Source organism: Melopsittacus undulatus (genome assembly GCF_012275295.1).
Source record: "Melopsittacus undulatus isolate bMelUnd1 chromosome W unlocalized genomic scaffold, bMelUnd1.mat.Z SUPER_W_unloc_4, whole genome shotgun sequence".
Taxonomy (NCBI): Eukaryota; Metazoa; Chordata; class Aves; order Psittaciformes; family Psittaculidae; genus Melopsittacus; species Melopsittacus undulatus.
Genome location: NW_022993946.1, coordinates 1,185,636 through 1,204,971, shown reverse-complemented (window position 1 = coordinate 1,204,971; position 19,336 = coordinate 1,185,636). Strand labels below are relative to the sequence as shown.

General features: G+C 47.8%; 1 protein-coding gene across 1 annotated transcript in view; it reads left to right on the top strand.

Moving 5' to 3' along the window:
• Window positions 1-18,967, top strand: part of LOC117438267 (ankyrin repeat domain-containing protein 11-like) — a 181,786-nt gene extending 162,819 nt beyond the window's left edge. The window contains exons 8-13 of the mRNA XM_034073789.1: window positions 51-198; window positions 7,949-14,658; window positions 15,917-16,015; window positions 16,122-16,265; window positions 17,426-17,518; window positions 18,291-18,967. Coding sequence (XP_033929680.1) covers window positions 51-198; window positions 7,949-14,658; window positions 15,917-16,015; window positions 16,122-16,265; window positions 17,426-17,518; window positions 18,291-18,476 — 7,380 coding nt within the window. The 3' untranslated portion in view covers window positions 18,477-18,967. The remainder of the gene's footprint in view (window positions 1-50; window positions 199-7,948; window positions 14,659-15,916; window positions 16,016-16,121; window positions 16,266-17,425; window positions 17,519-18,290) is intronic.
• The last annotated feature ends 369 nt before the right edge of the window (window positions 18,968-19,336 follow it).

Below are 19,336 nucleotides of genomic sequence, written 5' to 3'. Positions count from 1 at the left end.
ATGGAACTGAAATGTCATGAGCGTCTTCAAGTCTCAGTTTCTGTTTTCAGGTGGTGAAATTATTGTTACATTATGGAGGAGATCCTCATCAAAGCAACAGGAAGGGCGAGACACCTTTAAAAGTAGCCAATTCTCCCACCATGGTGAATCTGCTCCTGGGAAAGACCACATACCTCTCTAGCGAAGAGAGCTCGACAGGTGAGATTGACCTCTATGTGAACATGGGAGTGATGGTTCTGGCCTGCAGCTGTCTGTTAATACAGAAACGTTAAGAGGATGGTGAAGTTAGACTCATGTCAGAATATCTGCACACTGCTGCCATGGTCAGGAGTCCATCTGTAGCTGTAACCCAAATTCAGACAACAACCACCCACTTTAGCTCTGGGAGCTCTAGCTTTTTGCCCTGGAAGCCTACATTGAGATCACTTGCCTTGTGCAATCAAGATGTAGGATTGGAAGCCAATTCCAGGTAAATGGATGACTTACCTTTAAAACGTAGGTACTAGTCCAGCTTGTGTGTAGAGAGGAGGAGGCTTGCGTGCACGTCATGTGTCCCCATCCCTCCCTGGCTGGAGGGCACGGCGCTCCATACCAATGCTGATGTTTCAGGCTGTGCTCCTGGGCTGTCCCTCAGCAGAGCACCCTGCTAGAGCCAGTCCCATGAGTGTCACCGTTGTGGCTGTGCCGGGTGGGGAACACTGCAGGTTTTAATTGGTGTTAATTAGAGTTTCCAGTCTCATGGGAAGTCTTCACCTACGGTTTGTGCAGTCATAACCCTGTTAAAAAGTTCTTCTTTTCATACACCCAGGATGTTGTTTTGAGGAACACCCCATGCAGGTTTGAGACTGGATAGCTATTTGTTTCTAAAAGATCTCCCAACCTGGCATTTCAGACTTTCAGCTGCAAACTTAGTGTCCTGGTTTAAGCCCAGCTGGCAACCCAGAACCACATGGCCGCTTGCTCACTCCCCCCCCTTCCTCCCCCCACTCCCGGAGGGATGGGGAGGAGAATTGGAAGAACTCCCACGGGCTGAGATAAGAACAGTCCACTAACTAAGGTATAACATAAAACCATCAATAATAATAATGATAAGGGAAATAACAAGGGAAGAGAATACAACTGCTCACCACCCGCTGAACAATACCCAGCTCGACCCGAGCAGTGATCTTGCCCTTCTGGGTAACTGCCCCCAGTTTCTGTACTGGTCATGATGTGATATGGTATGGAATACCTCTTTGGCTAGTTTGGGTCAGGTGTCCTTTCTCTGCTTCCTCTCGACTTCCCTTCCTCCCTGGCACAGCATGAGACTCAGAAAGTCCTTGGTCAGACTAAACATTACTTAGCAACAACTAAAAACATTGGTGCTATCAGCACTGTTGCCAGGCTGAAAGTCAAAACCACAGCACTGCACCAGGTACAAAGGAGGAGAAAAATGACTGCTACTGCTGAAACCAGGACAGTATCCACCTCTTATTCCATACCATTCATGTCATGCTCAGATCCCACATTTTTCAATATACCATCACTCTTGCCTTATATATATATATCCATACACACACACACAAAGATATCTACTATCATTCCTTAGTGCATGGAGCAATCCCAATAAAGCTGCTCAGTCCATCCGGTTCATAATGTTGGGCTCCATCTCTTGTAACAGTCTTTCAGAGCCGGAGAGATGGTGTGCAGTGCTGAATTGTTGCCTGCTGATGACACCACCAAACTCGTCTGGTCACTGCTGAGCTCATCTGGTTTTGTCAGAGTTCATTCTTTGTTGGAAAGATGGTCAGCGGGAAGTCAGGGCCAGTCAGTGGTGACCTGAAGACATCTAATTGGTGGGCTATAAAAGTGCTACATAGCAGGCAACATCGTACAGTTGAGCTCACTGGCTGTTTTCCCCTAAAATCAAGTCCCCTTGAGGTACACATTGGACTTCCCCATCTTCCCACATTTCCCACCAAGTACATCCGGGTCCCTGAGCAAAAGCAATCCCACAAGTGGGTTTTCCTTTAGCTGAAGCAGTAATAACCCTGACTGTCTTCAACAGCAAATTCTTTATGTGCACCACAGGAACTTTATCCCCTTCTGCAGTATGTAAAAGGTCTGACTGGCCTTTGATAAATGTGTATCCCAATATTAGAAAGTCCCACCACCCATTGCTCTCAGTGTACTCTTTAACAGCCCATTGTACCGTTTGATTTTCTCAGAGGCTGGTGCATGGTAGGGGGTGTGATATACCCACTCAGTACCATGCTCTTTGGTCCAACTGTCTATAGGGTTGTTCCGGAAATGGGTCCCATTGTCTGACTCAGTTCTCTCTGGGGTGCTGTGTCATCATAAAATCTGTTTCTCAAGGCCCAGGATAAGTGTTCCGGGCAGTGGTGTGGGGCACCGCGTATGTTTCCAGCCATCCGGTGGTTGCTTCCACCATGGTAAGCACATGGCGCTTGCCTTGGCGGGTTGGTGGGAGTGTGATATAATCAGTCTGGCAGGCCTCCCCATATTTATACTTCAGCCATCATCCTCCATGCCAAAGAGGATTTAACCACTTTGCTTGCTCAATTGCAGCACATGTTTCACAGTTGTGAATAACCTGGGCAATAGTATCCATTGTTAAGTCCACCCCTCGATCACGAGCCCATCTGTATGTTGCATCTCTGCTCTGATGGCCTGAAGTGTCATGGGCCCGCTGGGCCAAAAATAATTCACCCTTATGTTGCCCATCTAAGTCCATCTGAGCCACTTCAATCTTAGCAGCTTGATCCACTTGTTGGTTGTTCTGGAGCTCCTCAGTGGCCTGACTCTTGGGTGTACGACTATCGACGTGGCGTACCTTCACCACCAGGTTCTGCACCCTGGCAGAGATATCTTGCCACAGTGAAGCAGCCCAGATGGTTTTACCTCTGCACTGCCAGTTGCTCTGCTTCCATTGCTGCAACCACCCCCACAGGGCATTTGCCACCGTCCATGAGTCAGTATAAAGTACCAGATATTTTTCTCGTTCAGCAATGTCCAGGGCCAGGCGGATTGCTTTCACTTCGGCAAACTGACTCGATTCACCCTCTTCTTCAGCAGTTAATGCAACTTCTCACTGCAGACTCCATACAGCTGCCTTCCACCTCCGATGCTTTCCCACAAGACAGCAGGACCCATCAGTAAACAAGGCATATTGCTTTTCACTTTCCGACAGCTCATTATATGGTGGGGCCTCTTCAGCAAGCACCACCTCCTCTTCTGGTGACTTTGCAAAATCTTTGCCCTCTGGCCAGTCCATGATGACTTCTAGAATTCTTGGATGACTGGGATTTCCTTTTCAAGCTCGTTGTGTAATTCGTGCAGCCCACTTACTCTATGTAGCATCGTTTGCATGATGTGTAGAGGAGACCCTGCCTTTGAACATCCAGCCCAGCACGGGTAAGCGGGGTGCCAGGAGGAGCTGTGCTTCAGTGCCAATCACTTGCGAAGCAGCACGAACCCCTTCATAGGCTGCCAGTATCTCTTTCTCCATTGGGGTATAGCTGCCCTCAGATCCTTTGTATCCCCAACTCCAAAAACCAAGGGGTCGACCTCAAGTCTCTCCTGGAGTTTTCTGCCAGAGGCTCCAGGTAGGAGCATTCTCCCCAGCTGCGGTGTACAGTACATTTTTTACATCTGGACTGGTCCGGACTGGTCCAAGGGCCACTGCATGAACTATCTCTTGTTTAATTTGCTCAAAGGCTTGTTGTTGCTCAGGGCCCCATTTGAAGTCATTCTTTTTCCGGGTCACATGATAGAGAGGGCTTGCAATCAAACTGTAATTTGGGATGTGCATTCTCCAGAACCCCACAGCACCCAAGAAAGCTTGTGTTTCTTTCTTATCAGTTGGTGGAGAGATGGCTGTTATCTTGTTGATCACTTCTGTGGGGATCTGTCTACGTCCATCTTGCCATTTTATTCCCGAAAATTGAATCTCCCGTGCAGGTCCCATGACCTTACTCCGTTTTATGGCAAAACCGGCTTTCAGCAGGATTTGGATTATTTCCCTCCCTTTCTCAAAAACTTCTTCTGCTGTATCACCCCACATGATAACGTCATCAATGTATTGCAGGTGTTCTGGAGCTTGCCCCTGTTCCAGTGCAGTCTGGATTAGTCCATGGCAGATGGTGGGGCTGTGTTTCCACCCCTGGGGCAGTCAATTCCAAGTATACTGGATGCCCCTCCAAGTAAAAGCGAACTGTGGCCTGCACTCCGCTGCCAAAGAAAGTGAGAACAATGTATTGGCAGTATCAATTGTGGAATCCCACTTGGCAGCCTCTGACTGCTGTTCGTACTGAAGTTCTAGCATGTCTGGTAAGGCAGCACTCAATGGTGGTGTGGCTGCATTCAGGCCACGATAGTCTACTGTTAGTCTCCACCTTCCGTTAGACTTTCACACTGGCCATATGGGGCTATTAAAGGGTGAGCGGGTCCTGCTGATCACTCCCTGCCTCTCCAGTCTACAGATTAGCTTATGGATGGGAATCAGGGAGTCTCGGCTGGTGTGATATTGCCGCCGGTGCACTGTTGTGGTCGCGATTGGCACTTGCTGTTCTTCGACCTTCAGCAACCCCACAACAGAAGGATCCTCTGAGAGACCAGGCAAGGTGGACAGCTGCTCAATTTCCTCAGTCTCCAAAGCAGCAATACCAAAAGCCCATCGGTACCCTTTTGGGTCTTTGAAGTACTCTCTCTTGAGGTAGTCTATGCCAAGGATGCATGGAGCCTCTGGACCAGTCACAATGGGGTGCTTTTGCCATTTCCTCCCAGTCAGGCTGGTTTCAGCCTCCAGTACATTCAGCTCTTGGGATCCTCTTGTCACTCCAGAAATATAAATGGGTTCCACCCCTTGACAGCTTGATGGCATCAAGGTACACTGTGCACCGGTGTCTACTAGAGCCTTATACCTCTGTGGGACTGATGTGCCTGGCCATCTGATCCACACAGTCCAGTACGTCCGATTGTCCCCTGCCTCCACCTGGCTGGAGGCAGGGCCCCTCTAATAGTCATCACAACATTGGACACTTACGTATTTTAGTCAGGGTTTAGTCTTCTTTATCACACAAGCCGAAGTAAAATCAGCTCTTCCACTCCATCTGGGAACCTGCTCACCAGAGACTGAAGGCACAGTTTTCATGGGATGATCATCCTTGACCTTTGTTCTCCTCTTCAATTCACACACCCAGTCCTCCAGATCTGAGGTCGGTTTTCCATCCCACTTCCTCATGTCTTCTCTGTGATCCTGCAGGTAAAACCATAGGATGCCAAATGGCCTATACCTCCTGTATCTTCTCTCTCGAGCAGTAGGACACCTTTTGTTAATAGCTGAAGCATGGATTGGTACACGTGGGGAGCTGGATAGATCAGATAGATCATCTCTCAATTTTTTGAACTTTTGAGACAGTTTTTCCACAGCTGAAAAGACAGAATGGGTAAGATTGTCTTCGAACTCTCGGAGTCGCGGAATGGTTTCATCCACTGTTGGTGGTGCTGCGTCATTCCAGGTTAATGCTGCCAATGAATGGGCATACAATGATGGTGCATTCCGTGTAAGTTTCCGTCACATGGGTCGTGTACATTCCACTTCATCTTGATCTATGGGTGCATTCCTGGCATCCGGCCTCTGATAGATCCCCTCTACAATGGCTGATTCCCTCAGAGACTGGATGCCTTTCTCTAGAGTAGTCCACTTGGCCAAACGACTCATAGCATCGTCCTTGTATGGAAACTTTTCTTTCAGAGCTGCCAAGAACCGTCTCCAAAGGCTGAGGGACTGTGTCTCTTTTGCAATTGCTTTGTCAATTCCCCCTTCCCTAGCAAGTGATCCCAGCTGCTTAGCTTCCCTATCCTCTAGTACATGACCGTCGGCCTCATTGTTCCAGCATTGGAGCAACCAGGTGAGGATGTGCTCCCCTGGTTGATGGGTAAAATCTTTTCACATATGCCGCAGCTCGGTTGAGGTCTGGGGTCGAGACGTCACCTCTTCTTGCTCTTCTTCCTCTAATTCACATACTAAAAACTCCTGGTCAGATGCTGTCCTGGGTAGTAAGTGCATTGTTTCTTCATCTTTATTCATCTTTCCTGCCTCTGTTTTGCTTTTTCCCTTGCGTACAGGGGCAACCAGTATTTGCACGAATTGGTCCTCTGGTTTAGCTGCAGTGATTAACACTGTGGTTGGAGTGGCTGCAGTATCTGTTGCCAGGTTTTGGGTCACTGCTGTATTTGTTGCTGGGGCTGGTGTAACTGCTGTGCTTGGAGCAGGAGTAGCTGTGTTGTCTGTTGCTTTGCCATCAGATCCAGAGTAATTTTTTTTCCCTTTCAAGGTGCTGGACAGTGTTGAACAGGGCTCTGTAAGCGTAGGCCAGGCCCCAGCACGTTGCCATGATTTGTCCCTCTCTGGTATGACCAGGATGACAACACACCTCATTTAAGCATTTTACTAATTTTTCTGGATTTTGCACTTGTGCAGTGGTGAAGCTCCAAAGCACTGAAGGGGCCTACTGGCCTAGATACTTGCCCATACTATCCCACACACCCTGCCACTCATGACTGCCCAGTCTTGGGGAAAATCTCTTGGTCTTCCTATATCATTGTCTAACCCTAGACAAGACCCAAACCCGATTCTGCTTAACATTTGAGATCAGCCAAAATGGTTGTGGGTAAAGCACACTCTGTATGTGTGCCAACATAGTGATCCCCATCACAATCATCAGGCAGGTCTCAAGGGTACCCAAAGGCCATTCAAAACCTTCGGAACTCTCAAATGATGCTTTAAACGTTCTGGTGGGGGGCTGGGAATGTAAGGGAATGTCTTCTTCATAGGTTCACCACCCAAGGAGGGGAAAAAAGATGTGTAATTGATAAATACTTCTGAGATATACCTCCCAAAGTATAGAGGTGGTGACCACACTGGGAACGCAAGCGAGATCTGTTTCATGATCAATGATTCTATTGTATTACAAGTCATTACCATAAAGTACAGTGAAACAAGAACCTTAGCCCTGGCTCCCCAGCCGATAAACACTAAAACAGCAAGTACCAGCTGTAAGGTATGACATGCTGCAACTCAGATATCAAGAGCAACAACTTTGAGAGCCAATAAATCAGCATTGTGATGAGTGACTGTTAATCCAAAACAATAAATGCTTATCACAAATACGATTAGAGACACTCTGGTCAGATCTGTTGTTATCTCAACCTTTCGTGCACCACCTTGGGCGCCACAAAGAACTGTCATGGTTTAAGCCCAGCTGGCAATCCAGCACCATGCAGCCCCTTGCTCACTCCCACCTCTTCCCCTCCCATTTCCAGGAGGGATGGGGAGGAGAGTCAAAAGTATGTAACTCCCATGGGCTGAGATAAGAACAGTCCAGTAACTAAGGTATAACACAAAACCACTACTGCTACCACCACTAATAATAATAATAATAATAATGATAAGGGAAATAACAAGGGAAGAGAATACAACCACTCACCACCCGCTGCACAATAACCAACTCGACCCAAGCAGTGATCTAGCCCTTCCGGGTAACTGCCCCCAGTTTCTATACTGGCCATAATGTACTGTGATATGGAATACCTCGTTGGCTAGTTTGAGTCAGGTGTCCTGTCTCTGCTTCCTCTCAACTTCCTCTCCTCCCTGGCAGAGCATGAGACTCAGAAAGTCCTTGGTCAGAGTAAACATTACTTAGCAGGAACTAAAAACATTAGTGTGTTATCAGCATTATTCCCAGGCTGAAAGGAAAAAATGCAGCACTGCACCAGCTACTAGAGAGAAAAATGACTGCTGCTGTTGAACTCAGGACACTTAGCAAAGGCTGGGTAAGGCAGAAGGGCAGCAGGGCTGTTCCAAGGGATCATGTCTGCAGCAGACTGATGTTCCCTCCCCAAAGCCCCTCACAGCCCTCAACGTGTTGTTCTTCTCTGTCTGCAGAGACCTCAGAAGAGGAGGATGCCCCTTCCTTTGCTCCCTCCAGTTCTGTTGATGGCAATAACACAGACTCAGAGTTTGAGAAGGGTTTGAAGCACAAGCCCAAGGCCCAGGAACCCCCCAAAACCATCACTCCGGTGAAGGATGAGTATGAATTTGATGAGGACGATGAGCAGGACCGGGTCCCGCCAGTCGATGACAAACATTTGCTGAAAAAAGATTACAGAAAAGAGACTAAAGCAAACAGTTTCATTTCCATATCCAAAATGGAAGTGAAAACCTATACTAAAAATAACACAATTACACCAAAGAAAGCTGCCCACCGCATCCTGTCTGACAGCTCAGATGAGGAGGAGACTAGTGTTGCTTTGGGGACAGAGGAGAAACTGCGACTTTCAACCCACTCAATACTGCCCAGCAGCAATATTCGGGAGCCCACCAGCACAAAGCCACAGAAAGAGAAAAGCAAAGTAAAAAAGAAGCGGAAGAAGGAAACAAAAAGCAAAGAGGTTCGGTTTGGCAAAAAAAATGAGAAGTTTTGTTCCTCTGAATCAGAGAGTGAAAACGTGGAGAGTGAGGATGACAGAGACTCTCTTCAGAGCTCTAGCTGTGTAAAGGACTCCATGCTAGTACTAAAGGAATCCTCCTTGTTTAACTCTCTGTCTGTCTCATCGACCTCTTCTCATGGGAGTTTATCATCCCAGAAACATAATGCTAATCTTACGGAACAGCACTCCAAGCACTGGAGGATGGACAATTGGAAAACCTTATCTTCTCCAGCTTGGTCAGATGTCAGTTCCTTATCGGACTCCACCAGGACAAGACTGACGAGCGAGTCAGACTATTCGTCCGAGGACTCAAGCTTACAGTCACTAAAGCCAGTCAGGAAGAAACCAGAGCACGGAAAGAAAAACACCACACACAACACTGTTTCTGAGAAAAAAAATTCATTCCATAGCAATGTGGATGGAGCAATTCCAAAGCTGGACAAGGAGGGGAAAGTTGTTAAAAAGCATAAAACAAAACATAAACATAAAACCAAGGAGAAGGGTCAGTGTCCCATCAGCCAAGACATTAAAATAATCAAAAAGTTTTCTTTTGAGTTTGAGGACTCTAAACAAAAGCCTGAGAAAGGCTTTTTAGTAGAGACAGAAGATCCAGTCGAAAACAAATTTAAAATGTTGAAGCATGAGCGAGAACACAGTAAGAAGGAGGAAAAGGTCCCCAAAGGTAAAGCAGAGGAGAAGGAATGGTTATTTAAAGATGATACCGGAAAATCCTCAAAAGAGGAGAAATCATTAAGAAAAGTTAAAGACATGAGCAAATCTGTCAGAGAAGGATTAAGTAAATCAGAAAAAGAGAAACCTGTAAAGGAGAAGTCTCCCAAGGAGGAGAAGCTGAGAACACACAAGGAGGAGAGAAAGAAAAAGTCAAAGGACAAGCAGTCAAAATCTGAAAAGAAGAGTGAGCTAAAGGAGGAGAAGGTTTCTAAACTAGAGAAAGAAAAATCCTTCAAAGAAGAGAAAGAAAAATGCAAAAAAGAAAAACTTTGCAGGGATGAGTCTGGGTTTGATGAGTTTAATAGCAAAACCCAAGTTCCTGACAGTGAGGACACCAAATTCAGCCTTTCAGATGATCAGCAAGAGAGGTGGTTTTCAGACTTGTCTTCTGATTCATCCTTCGATTTCAAAGGTGAAGATAGCTGGGATTCTCTAGTAACAGATTTCAGGGAGATTAAAAATGACACCGTGGCAAAACAAATCATAGAACCCGTAAAAGAGGAAATTAAAAACAAGAAAAAGGAAAATAAAACAAAAGATAAGAAGGAATACAACGAGAAACGTAATGAAAAGGACACTTTCTTAAAGAAGAAAGAGAGGGACTATGTGGACAAAAGCTCCGAGAAAAAAAAGGACCAAACAGACAGACACAAAGTTACTCCTAGTTATTTGCCTGAGAAGGATAAGAAGAGGAAGGATTCTGTGGAGAGTGTCAAGGATAGGAAAGAAAAAGATACAGGTGAAACCACCAAAGACAGAAAAGATTCATCTGAGGTCTCTAAAGATCGAAAAGACACCAAAGCAAAGCAGGAAGAGCCCTATCGAGACGACTTTAAAGAATATTGCTGTGAAATGTTCTTCAAGGATAAGTCTGACCCTGAATTCAGTGGTAAAGCTCTGGAGAGTTGGGAGAGGCACAATTCCTTGAAGGAAAAGGAGAAGAAAGATGCTCCTGATAAAGAAAAAAAAGAAAAGGTGAAGTCAGAAAAATGCAAGGAAAAATTCAAAGAAGGTGACAAGGAGAAAAATGAAAAAGTTGCTCCTGAGAAAATCCTGAAAGACAAAGAATTAGACAAGAGTTTCAAAGAGAAAAAAGAAACTAAAGAGAAGTACAAAGACCTGCACAGCAAAGACAAAGAAAGGAAGAGTTCTTTTGACCAGGTTAAAGAGAAGAAAGAGAAAAACTTCTTGGATCGAGAGGATTTCTCCGAGAAAAAGGATGAGAAGAAAGGCAAGGAGAAAAGCTGGTACAGCATTGCAGACATCTTCACAGATGAGAGTGAAGATGAAACAGATGATTACAGCTTGAGTGGGTTCAAAGTCAGCGACTCTGCTGGGAGTGACATGCATCATCTGGACAGTCTGCAGGAGAAGGATGATGGTGCAGCTGCTGAGAAGGATCTGTACCCCGAGAAGCACCGCAAATACTCCTCTGACCGTCAACAGTCAGGAGAGAAGCAGAAAGATAAGGATTCCAAGGAGAAGAAAAAGGACAAAGGGACATTAGAAGGGGGAAAAGAGAAGAAGGAGAAGAGTTCCTTTGAAAAACACAAAGAGAAGAAAGATAAAGACTCTATTGAGAAGTATAAGGACAGGAGAGACAGAACATCCATAGATTCCACTCAAGAGAAGAAAACCAAGCAAAAGCTCTCAGAAAAGGTTGAGAAGAAACATGCCAATGACGATAAAGTGAAAAGCAAACATAAGGAGAAGCTGGATAAAGAGCCTTCCAAAGAGAAAAAGTCTTCAAAAGGAGGGGAATCGGAGAAGAGCCTGCTGGAGAAATTGGAGGAGGAAGCTCTGAACAACTATAGAGATGACTCCAATGACAAAATCAGCGAGATCTCTTCTGACAGTTTCACAGATAGAGGACAAGATCTGGGACTGACCAGCCTCTTTGAATCTTCTAACCTCTCTCTTACTGATGCCACTGAAGAAAAGTTTAAGGACTCTCTCCCTTTACCCTGCTTGCAGGACAAACTCAAAGAGAAGGAGAGAAACAGACATTCCTCATCTTCGTCAAAGAAAAGTCATGAGAAAGAAAAAGCAAAGAAGGAGAAGACAGAGAAAAAGGAAAAAACAGAAGAATTCAAAGACTCCATCAGCAGAAAGGATTCCACTCATTATGAAAAAGATCTCTCCGTGGATGGGGAGGCATTTAGCACTTCCTGCAATATGAAGGTAGGGCCTGATGAGGAACCAGAGAAAAGCATTGATTGCTTATTTTCTGAAAAGAAAGATAAAAATGATTCTGAAAGAGAGCTGTCAAAGAAGATGGAAAAAGACAAGAGTTATGTCTCCAGCACCATCAGCACAGCTAAAGAGAAGAAGAAGCGAGATAAACACAAGGAAAAATTGAAGGAGGAAAAGGAAAAACATAGAGACAAACATGCAGATGCTTTCTTCAAACATCACAAAGATGAGCCAAAGTCAATGCTTAAAGACAAGGACAGTCCTCAGGTTACCACCTTTAAAGACAAATCAAAGGAGGACAACCTCAAATTTGGCGAAACCAAACTGAAGGAGAAGCTCAAGGAGAACCAAGAGAAAGACAAATCAGAGTCAATAAAGATAAGCAATGGGAATGAAAAAATAACCCTTTCCAAAGACAGCAGCAAGAAAGATGCCAGGCCAAGGGAGAAACTTTTGGGAGATGGAGATTTGATGATGACCAGCTTTGAGAGGATGCTGAGCCAGAAAGACCTGGAGATTGAGGAGCGCCACAAAAGACACAAAGAGAGAATGAAGCAAATGGAGAAAATGAGGCACAGATCTGGAGACCCCAAATTAAAGGACAAACTTAAAAGCTCAGAAGATGTGCGCAAGAAGAGTATGGACCTGGCAATGAAGAAGCCATTAACACTGGATACTCAGCTCAAGGACAAGAAACTTAAAGAGTTGGGTCCGCTGACTCCTATACTGTCACCAGAAAACAAGGCCCAGCCTGCTGTTGGGACAGACTCTAAGGACTGGATAACGGGTCCTCAGCTGAAGGAGATCCTCCCAGCATCTCCCAGGCCAGATCAGAACCGACCGACAGGAGTCCCAACCCCAGCATCCGTTGTCTCTTGTCCAAGCTATGAGGAGGTGATACAGACACCCAGGACTCCTTCATGCAGCAACGAAGACTACACGGACCTGATGTTGGAATGTGTGGACTCACAGCACTCGCTGCCCATATCCACCATGTCCATGAATGCCTATTCTCCATCCTTCTTCGACAGATATGCCAATGTTTCCAGTGGGCTCCTCGAGAACCCAAGTCAGACCCCAGCTCGAACCATACCCTCCACAAACCTTTATCGTTCCATCTCAGTTGATATCAGAAGGGCACCTGAAGAAGAATTTGGTGTCGGAGATAAAGTTTTCAGACAGCAAAGTGTTCCAGCGGCATCAAATTATGACTCTCCGGTGCAGCATTTAATGGAGGAGAAAGTTCCACCTCCTTCTGTCCCTGCTGAGAAGTTACAGTGTTTATCTCCTGGGTATTGCTCACCGGATTATGGGGCTTCATCACCCAAAGTGGAAGCTCTGCACTGTGTGCCAGGAGCTGTCAGTGGAGTCGCTCAGTTGGCTGAAAATGTCTTTTGTGGTTTACAAACAAAATCCTCTCCTTCCCACAGAGACAAATCGGCTCCTTTGGTAGAAAGTGCTCTTCCCCCTGACCTCGGCATGCCCTTGGATACCACAGAAGAGCAGCAAGCTATGGCTTCCATTATGCCACCAGAATCTACCTATTTACCACCAATTGAAGAAAACCATTTTAGTTCAGGTATGCCAGAACAAAACAGTATAGACTGGGATAACCCTCCTTCCAGGAATGCTGACACCGCCATTCCTCCCAGCCTGATGGGTAACCCAACAGAGCACTCGGTCAGCTGGTCCATGGGCTCAGAGCTTCTGATGAAATCTCCTCAGAGGTTCTCTGAGTCCCCTAAACCTCCCCTCTGTTCCCTAGAGCAAATTCATACTACACCAGTAGCCTTCGTTCCCACAGATACTTCCTACCCTGTTTCTCCCATATCTTATCCACTGTCAGTATCTGAACCAGGGCTCAATGAAGTCAAGGAGGATGCTGAAGAAGCAGTTCCAGGAGAAATAGCAAATGCTGAAGAGCAAGCTCCATACATGTCCCCTACTAGGTTAGATGGGTTCTTCAATAACTGCAAGCCTCTTCCAGAAGAAGCACCTGAGATAGCTCCAGAGCCCTCTTGTATGCCAGTAGAACCTCAGGCAGAAGTTGTTAGTGTACCAGAAAACAACTATTTGGAAAACAGTAATGCTGCACCTGCAAATACAGAGAAGGAGGTAACGTGGCCTGATCCCTTCACAAATACAGAAGATGACTTGGACCTCGGCCCCTTCTCATTACCAGAGCTGCCGTTCCAATGTAAGGATGTTGCAGAGATGACCGAGGCAGAAGTGGTAGAAGAGTGTCCAGCAATGGCTTCAGAAGCAAGCGCTGGAGCCATCAAAGCGAGCACATCCGTAATAGTATCTGGTGAGCCGGAGGAGACACCAGCCAGCCAGGCAACTGCTGTCCTGCCCATGGAGACAGAGCTGCAAGCAGAGGAGCAGAAATCAGAAGTCGCTGCACAAGAAGCCACCTCAGAAGCACTGAATGTAGCTGAGGAAAAAGGAGTGGGGGACTCAGAAGCACAGAATTTCCAGCAGACACCATCTGAGTCTGCTCAGGCAGAGAGCCAAGAAGCTGAGGCCATACATGAAGACCTGTCTTCTTCTGGTGGGGTGTCAGAGAACATCTCCCAGACTTATCCCCCACCTGTGGCCAGTGTTGAGGGCAGCGTTCCACAGGAGGGTGCTGCGGCACACAGTGGGAGCCTAGTCCCTTCCTCCCAGGCAAATGCACCTCCAGGCAATGCTCAAGCAGAAATTGTTGAACCAGTACAAAAACCAGTAGCAGAAGCTCCCAAACTACCCAAAATAGAAGAGATTCCTCAGCGGATTACGAGGAACCGGGCTCAGATGCTCGCCAACCAAAACAAGCAGAACACTGCTGCTTCTGAGAAGGAATTTCCTCCTGTTTCTGCACCTGCCACACGTGCCAAGGGCCGCGTTACAGAGGAGGATGATTCCCAGACTCAGCACCCGCGCAAGCGCCGCTTCCAGCGCTCCAACCACCAGCAGCTGCAGCAGCAGATCAACACATCCACCCAGCAGACGAGAGAGATGATACAGCAAACACTGGCAGCTATTGTAGATGCTATAAAACTGGATGACATTGAACCTTATCACAGTGACAGGTCCAACCCCTACTTTGAGTACCTCCAGATCAGGAAAAAGATTGAAGAGAAGCGGAAAATCCTCTGTTATATTACTCCCCAAGCTCCACAGTGCTACGCTGAGTATGTCACCTATACGGGCTCCTACCTGTTGGATGGCAAGCCTCTAAGCAAGCTCCATATTCCAGTGGTGAGTCACCTTCTCTCTTTAAACCACAGCAGTAGGAACTGTCCCCTCCCTTGCTGCTGCAAGCACAGCCAGACTGTTCCCTATGCGCCGCCAGCACCCTTGCAATGCTGGTAGTGCCCCAGCCATGCCTTTAGCCTACTTTTAGAAAATGCCCATGAAGACAAATCTAAGCCCCAGTAAGTGGATGGCTGCATGATAAATGCATCCTCTGAGATGCTGTACTTTTGCAGAGGAGACCTTGGCCTGTGCTTAGGAACCTGAGGTTTGTTCAGGTTTTAGGGCAGGTTTATATGAAGCCATTGGATTTGAGGCTGTAAGGCAAAACTGCTTTTCCAAGAAGCATAATAATTAGATGATGAACCTAGAGGACAGTAGGGAAAAGATGGCTCTTAACTCCTGCCTTTGTTTTTCCAAGCTCTGATATTTGACTTGCCAGTAGCACTCACTCCTTGGCAATGGGATCTGCATTTCACTGTTGTGCTGCATGAACGGATTTGCTAATACAAGTGCATCAATAAACTCAGTGCTGCAGGCAGTTAATCTGGGATCCAGCCTGGAGGAGGAGGGTCTATATGACTGGCTGTGTCAGGCTTTGTTCCATGCTGCAGGCAGGTGGAATGTCCCGGTCTGTGGATATTTCTGTGCAGCATAGTCCATGCAGGAGTTACTATTTCCATGAGTTAATACATGCTTAGTCAGCCCCAGCACTGCAGTGGTTGCAGCCTGTGCTCACATCTTGTTCCTTCCTAGACTAACCCAGAGCCCCCTGCACTTCCGTTCTGCAATTGGGCTGTGCTTGTGGAGCACCTTGCTCCCCAGGAGAGTGCAGGACACAGGTACCCTTCCCACTAGTGCACAGACTGGGCTGCTCCTGGTGATATTTCTCCAATAGTGTCATCCCCTTTGTCAGACACACTCAGGCCCCTTTACAAACTGCCCTTGCAGCATGTGGGGTAGTGTAAGCTCTGGTTCTGCAGGCTGAGCTCGTTTCTCAACATTGGACACCTCTTGCCTTGTCTCACTGCTCACTGTAATCTGGGCATGGGCAGGATGTTGTCCTTTGCCAACTGCCTGCTGAGGAAAAAGGCAGAGTTGCTTCTCCGGCGAGCTCAGTACATCACCCTGTGGGGTGGCACCAGCTCCCTTGGCCAATGTGCTGCAAGCAGGGTGCTGTGTGGCAGGGGGCACAGGCAGCCTCCCCAGGAAGGACACCCAGCAGCAGTGCTGGCTCTAACCCCCTGTCGCCATGTGCCTGCAGATCGCACCTCCGCCGTCACTTGCTGAGCCTCTGAAGGAGCTCTTCAAGCAGCAAGAAGCTGTGCGGGGAAAGCTGCGGCTCCAGCACAGCATAGAGCGGGTAAGGGAGCACACCTAGGAAACTCCTGCTGGGGAAGAGGTCCTGGATTTCCTCTGCTGGGGAGACTGAGGCTGCCATGCTCACTGGTTCATTTGCTCTTCCTCAGGAGAAGCTCATCGTCTCCTGTGAGCAGGAGATTCTGAGAGTTCATTGTCGGGCAGCAAGGACTATTGCCAACCAGGCTGTGCCTTTCAGTGCCTGCACCATGCTGCTCGACTCCGAGGTCTATAACATGCCTCTAGAAAATCAGGTCAGTGCCTGTCTCAATGGTGGAGGAGTGTCTCAGAGGTGCTATGTGAGACTCTGAGGGAGATGTGCTTTTCTGGATAGAGGGAGGGATGTAGGCAGGAGTTCCTAATGCTCTCCCTGCTCAGGTCCCTGTCACCCACCATGGCACACAGATGCAGGACATGCTGCAGGAGCCCTGCAGCTCCTATCTGACCCTGCAGGTTGCCTAATCTGACTCAGTTTCTGGTGTTGCATGTTCTGGGATACCCCACATGCATTCCAGGGAAGGAAACATCCAGGAACATGGGGATACAGGGAGCATGTTGTCTTGTTAGAAGCAAAAATGACTCATGTTTATCAGTGAGTCTCAGGACTGTCTGCCTTTCTTGATCAGGATCATCTACACCCTTGAAAGGTTTCTTTTACTACACTCTGGGATATCTTGTAGGACACTCTGGGATATCTTTTCCTGTTGAAGGAAGGGGAGAGAACCATTAAATTGATTTGTGTCTGAATAGTGGCTTTGAAAGAGCCAGGCTCCATCTCACAGCCCATCAGAAATGGTCATTTCTTCTTTCAATTTCCCATCATTCTGTGCCAGAGAAGGGGGGAATCGTGTCTGGTTTCTGCAGCCGGTGGCCATGTGGCTGCAGTTGGTCCTGTGCCATCCTGCCAGCACCCTCTTCAGCCCTGCAACTGCTGGAAGGATGGCTGCTCAGGGAAACACACTGCTGCATTGCAGGAGGGATCCTGTGCAGCAACAGGATCCTGGAATTCATTACTGACCTGGTGTATTTATCCCAGAGCCTTGATTTATCCCCCAGCATTTCCCAGCCAAGTGTCTGTGTTTCTATAGCAAAGACATGACAATCTTGGGCATGAGTTGAAGCAGCCGAGAGAGATGTGAGTGCTCTGAGAGCCTGTCACAGAGAGATTCTCTGCAAAACAAGCAGAGATGGGGAGTGCATGTGTGCATGAATGTGTGCATTGCTGCCCAAGGCTGAAGTCTTGGCAGAGGGCTGCACAAGCAGCTGGGATCAGCATGCTCTATTCTCCTCCCTGCAGGCACCTTTCTTGTTTCTGATGAGTGTGTGTTCTAAGAGGGGTTGGAATATGGCCTGTTTCACCTGTAACTGCTTAGAGTAACAAAACCAAAAATTTCCTGTGCTGTCTTTTGCTTAGGGAGATGAAAACAAATCGGTCAGAGACCGTTTCAACGCACGGCAGTTCATTTCCTGGTTGCAAGACGTGGATGACAAGTACGATCGAATGAAGGTGAGAGGTGCAGGAGTCCCAATGCTCCCGGCTGCCGCTGTAGTGCATAGCCAACATCAGGTCCTGATGCTCTGCCTCCTGCCAGGAGGGATTCCCCAGGAGGGGTCCTGGCTGTTGCTGTAGCCTGGAAGCTGCCTTTGTGGTTTCCAAACGCCTGCTGGGAGCAGGTGTCCTGAGGTGGTCTGGGCAGTGTTGCACGATGCGGGATCATAAAATCATAGAATGGTTTGGGTTGAAGGGACCTTAAAGCTCATCCAGTTCAAATCCCTTGCCATGGACAGGGACACCTTCCACTAGACCAGGTTGCTCACAGCCCTGTCCAACCTGGCCTTGAAATATAGGGAACTTCGGGGTGGCAGAAGTTTGTGCAGTGATTTGCAGAGTTCTCTGCAGAGCTCTGGGTGGCATGGGAGGGAGCAGGGATGGTTGTGCTTCCAGCTGATGAGACAGAGGGAGGTGGCAGCTCCCATGAAGGGAGCAGGACTCTGCTCTTGGGCAACCAAGGGCTGCTGTTGGGGCCAATGGGGAATGTCTGCCGAAGCTGCTGCCAGTGGAGTCAGTGCTCTTGAGTGCTTATGAGCCTCTAAAGACTGCCCCACAAGGCCCTTTTGGGTTCACCTCTGCTCCTGCTGGAATTAGGCTCAGCAGACACCCCAAGTCCAGGTTTCCTTCCTGTGAGAATGTGTGTGGCATCCTTTGCTGCTCTGCCCACTCCTGTCCATCCCTCATCTCTGCTTCTTCTTCCCCCCCCCCCCCCCCCCCCCCGATCCAGACATGCCTGCTCATGCGCCAGCAGCATGAAGCTGCTGCCTTGAACGCGGTGCAAAGGATGGAGTGGCAGCTGAAGGTGCAAGAGCTGGACCCCACGGGGCACAAATCCCTCTGTGTGAACGAGGTGCCCTCATTCTATGTGCCAATGGTCGACGTGAATGATGACTTTGTGCTCTTGCCGGCATGACAGTTCAAAGCCAGGAGACATCACTGAACACTGGCATGGACAGGAGCCCTCTGAGGTCAGGCAGTCAAGCTCACATTCACCCTTACTGCTTGCTGATGAATCCCTGGTCAGAGGAGGAGGAAGCAGCTATCGGCAGAAAACAAAACAATAAGAAAAATAATTGCACTTTCTTCACAACATGTCCCTCACTTCTGAACTGACGGCAGCTCTGCCAGGCAGTGAGCCAGGGTGCATCTCCTTTCCAACCAGCTGCCGTGGCAGGGAGGCAGCCTGGCTGCATGGGCAGCGGGTACGCGCTGGCTGAGAGACTGACAGAGGCATGGAGGGAGGAGGCCAAGGACACCATTTGCATGTTGCAGAAGCTGCTGAGCGGTGCCAGCAACCACATGATTCATGAACTTGTGAACACCGTGATTTCCAGCTCTCTGTTTTCCACTGGTGGCAGGTCTCTGCTCGGAGAAGCTGCAGCAGGAAACCATGGGGGGAGGGGGGGGGGGGTGTTTGAGTTTCTCATTCCATTCTGGGTATGTCTAAAAAAAACCATAGAAACAAAAAGCCAGTGTCCAAGTTGGGCAGCTGTGGCTCTGAAGGTGTGGATGGGTCTGGCGCCCGCAGCAGCTGCTCACCAGCATTTGGGAAGAGCAGAGGAGCTGCTGAAGAGGCATGGCCAAGCAGTCAAATGGTGATGCATAGAAAGGACTTTGCCAACTCTGTTTTTAATGGAGTAAAATCCATGTGGTTTATATTTTTCTTTTCCTTTAATCTTGGGCATTTCGTTTCTCTTTCTGAGAACATAACTTGAAAACACTACAGAGCCAATACTCATATAAAGAAAAATTGTATCCCATAAATGCTGTACA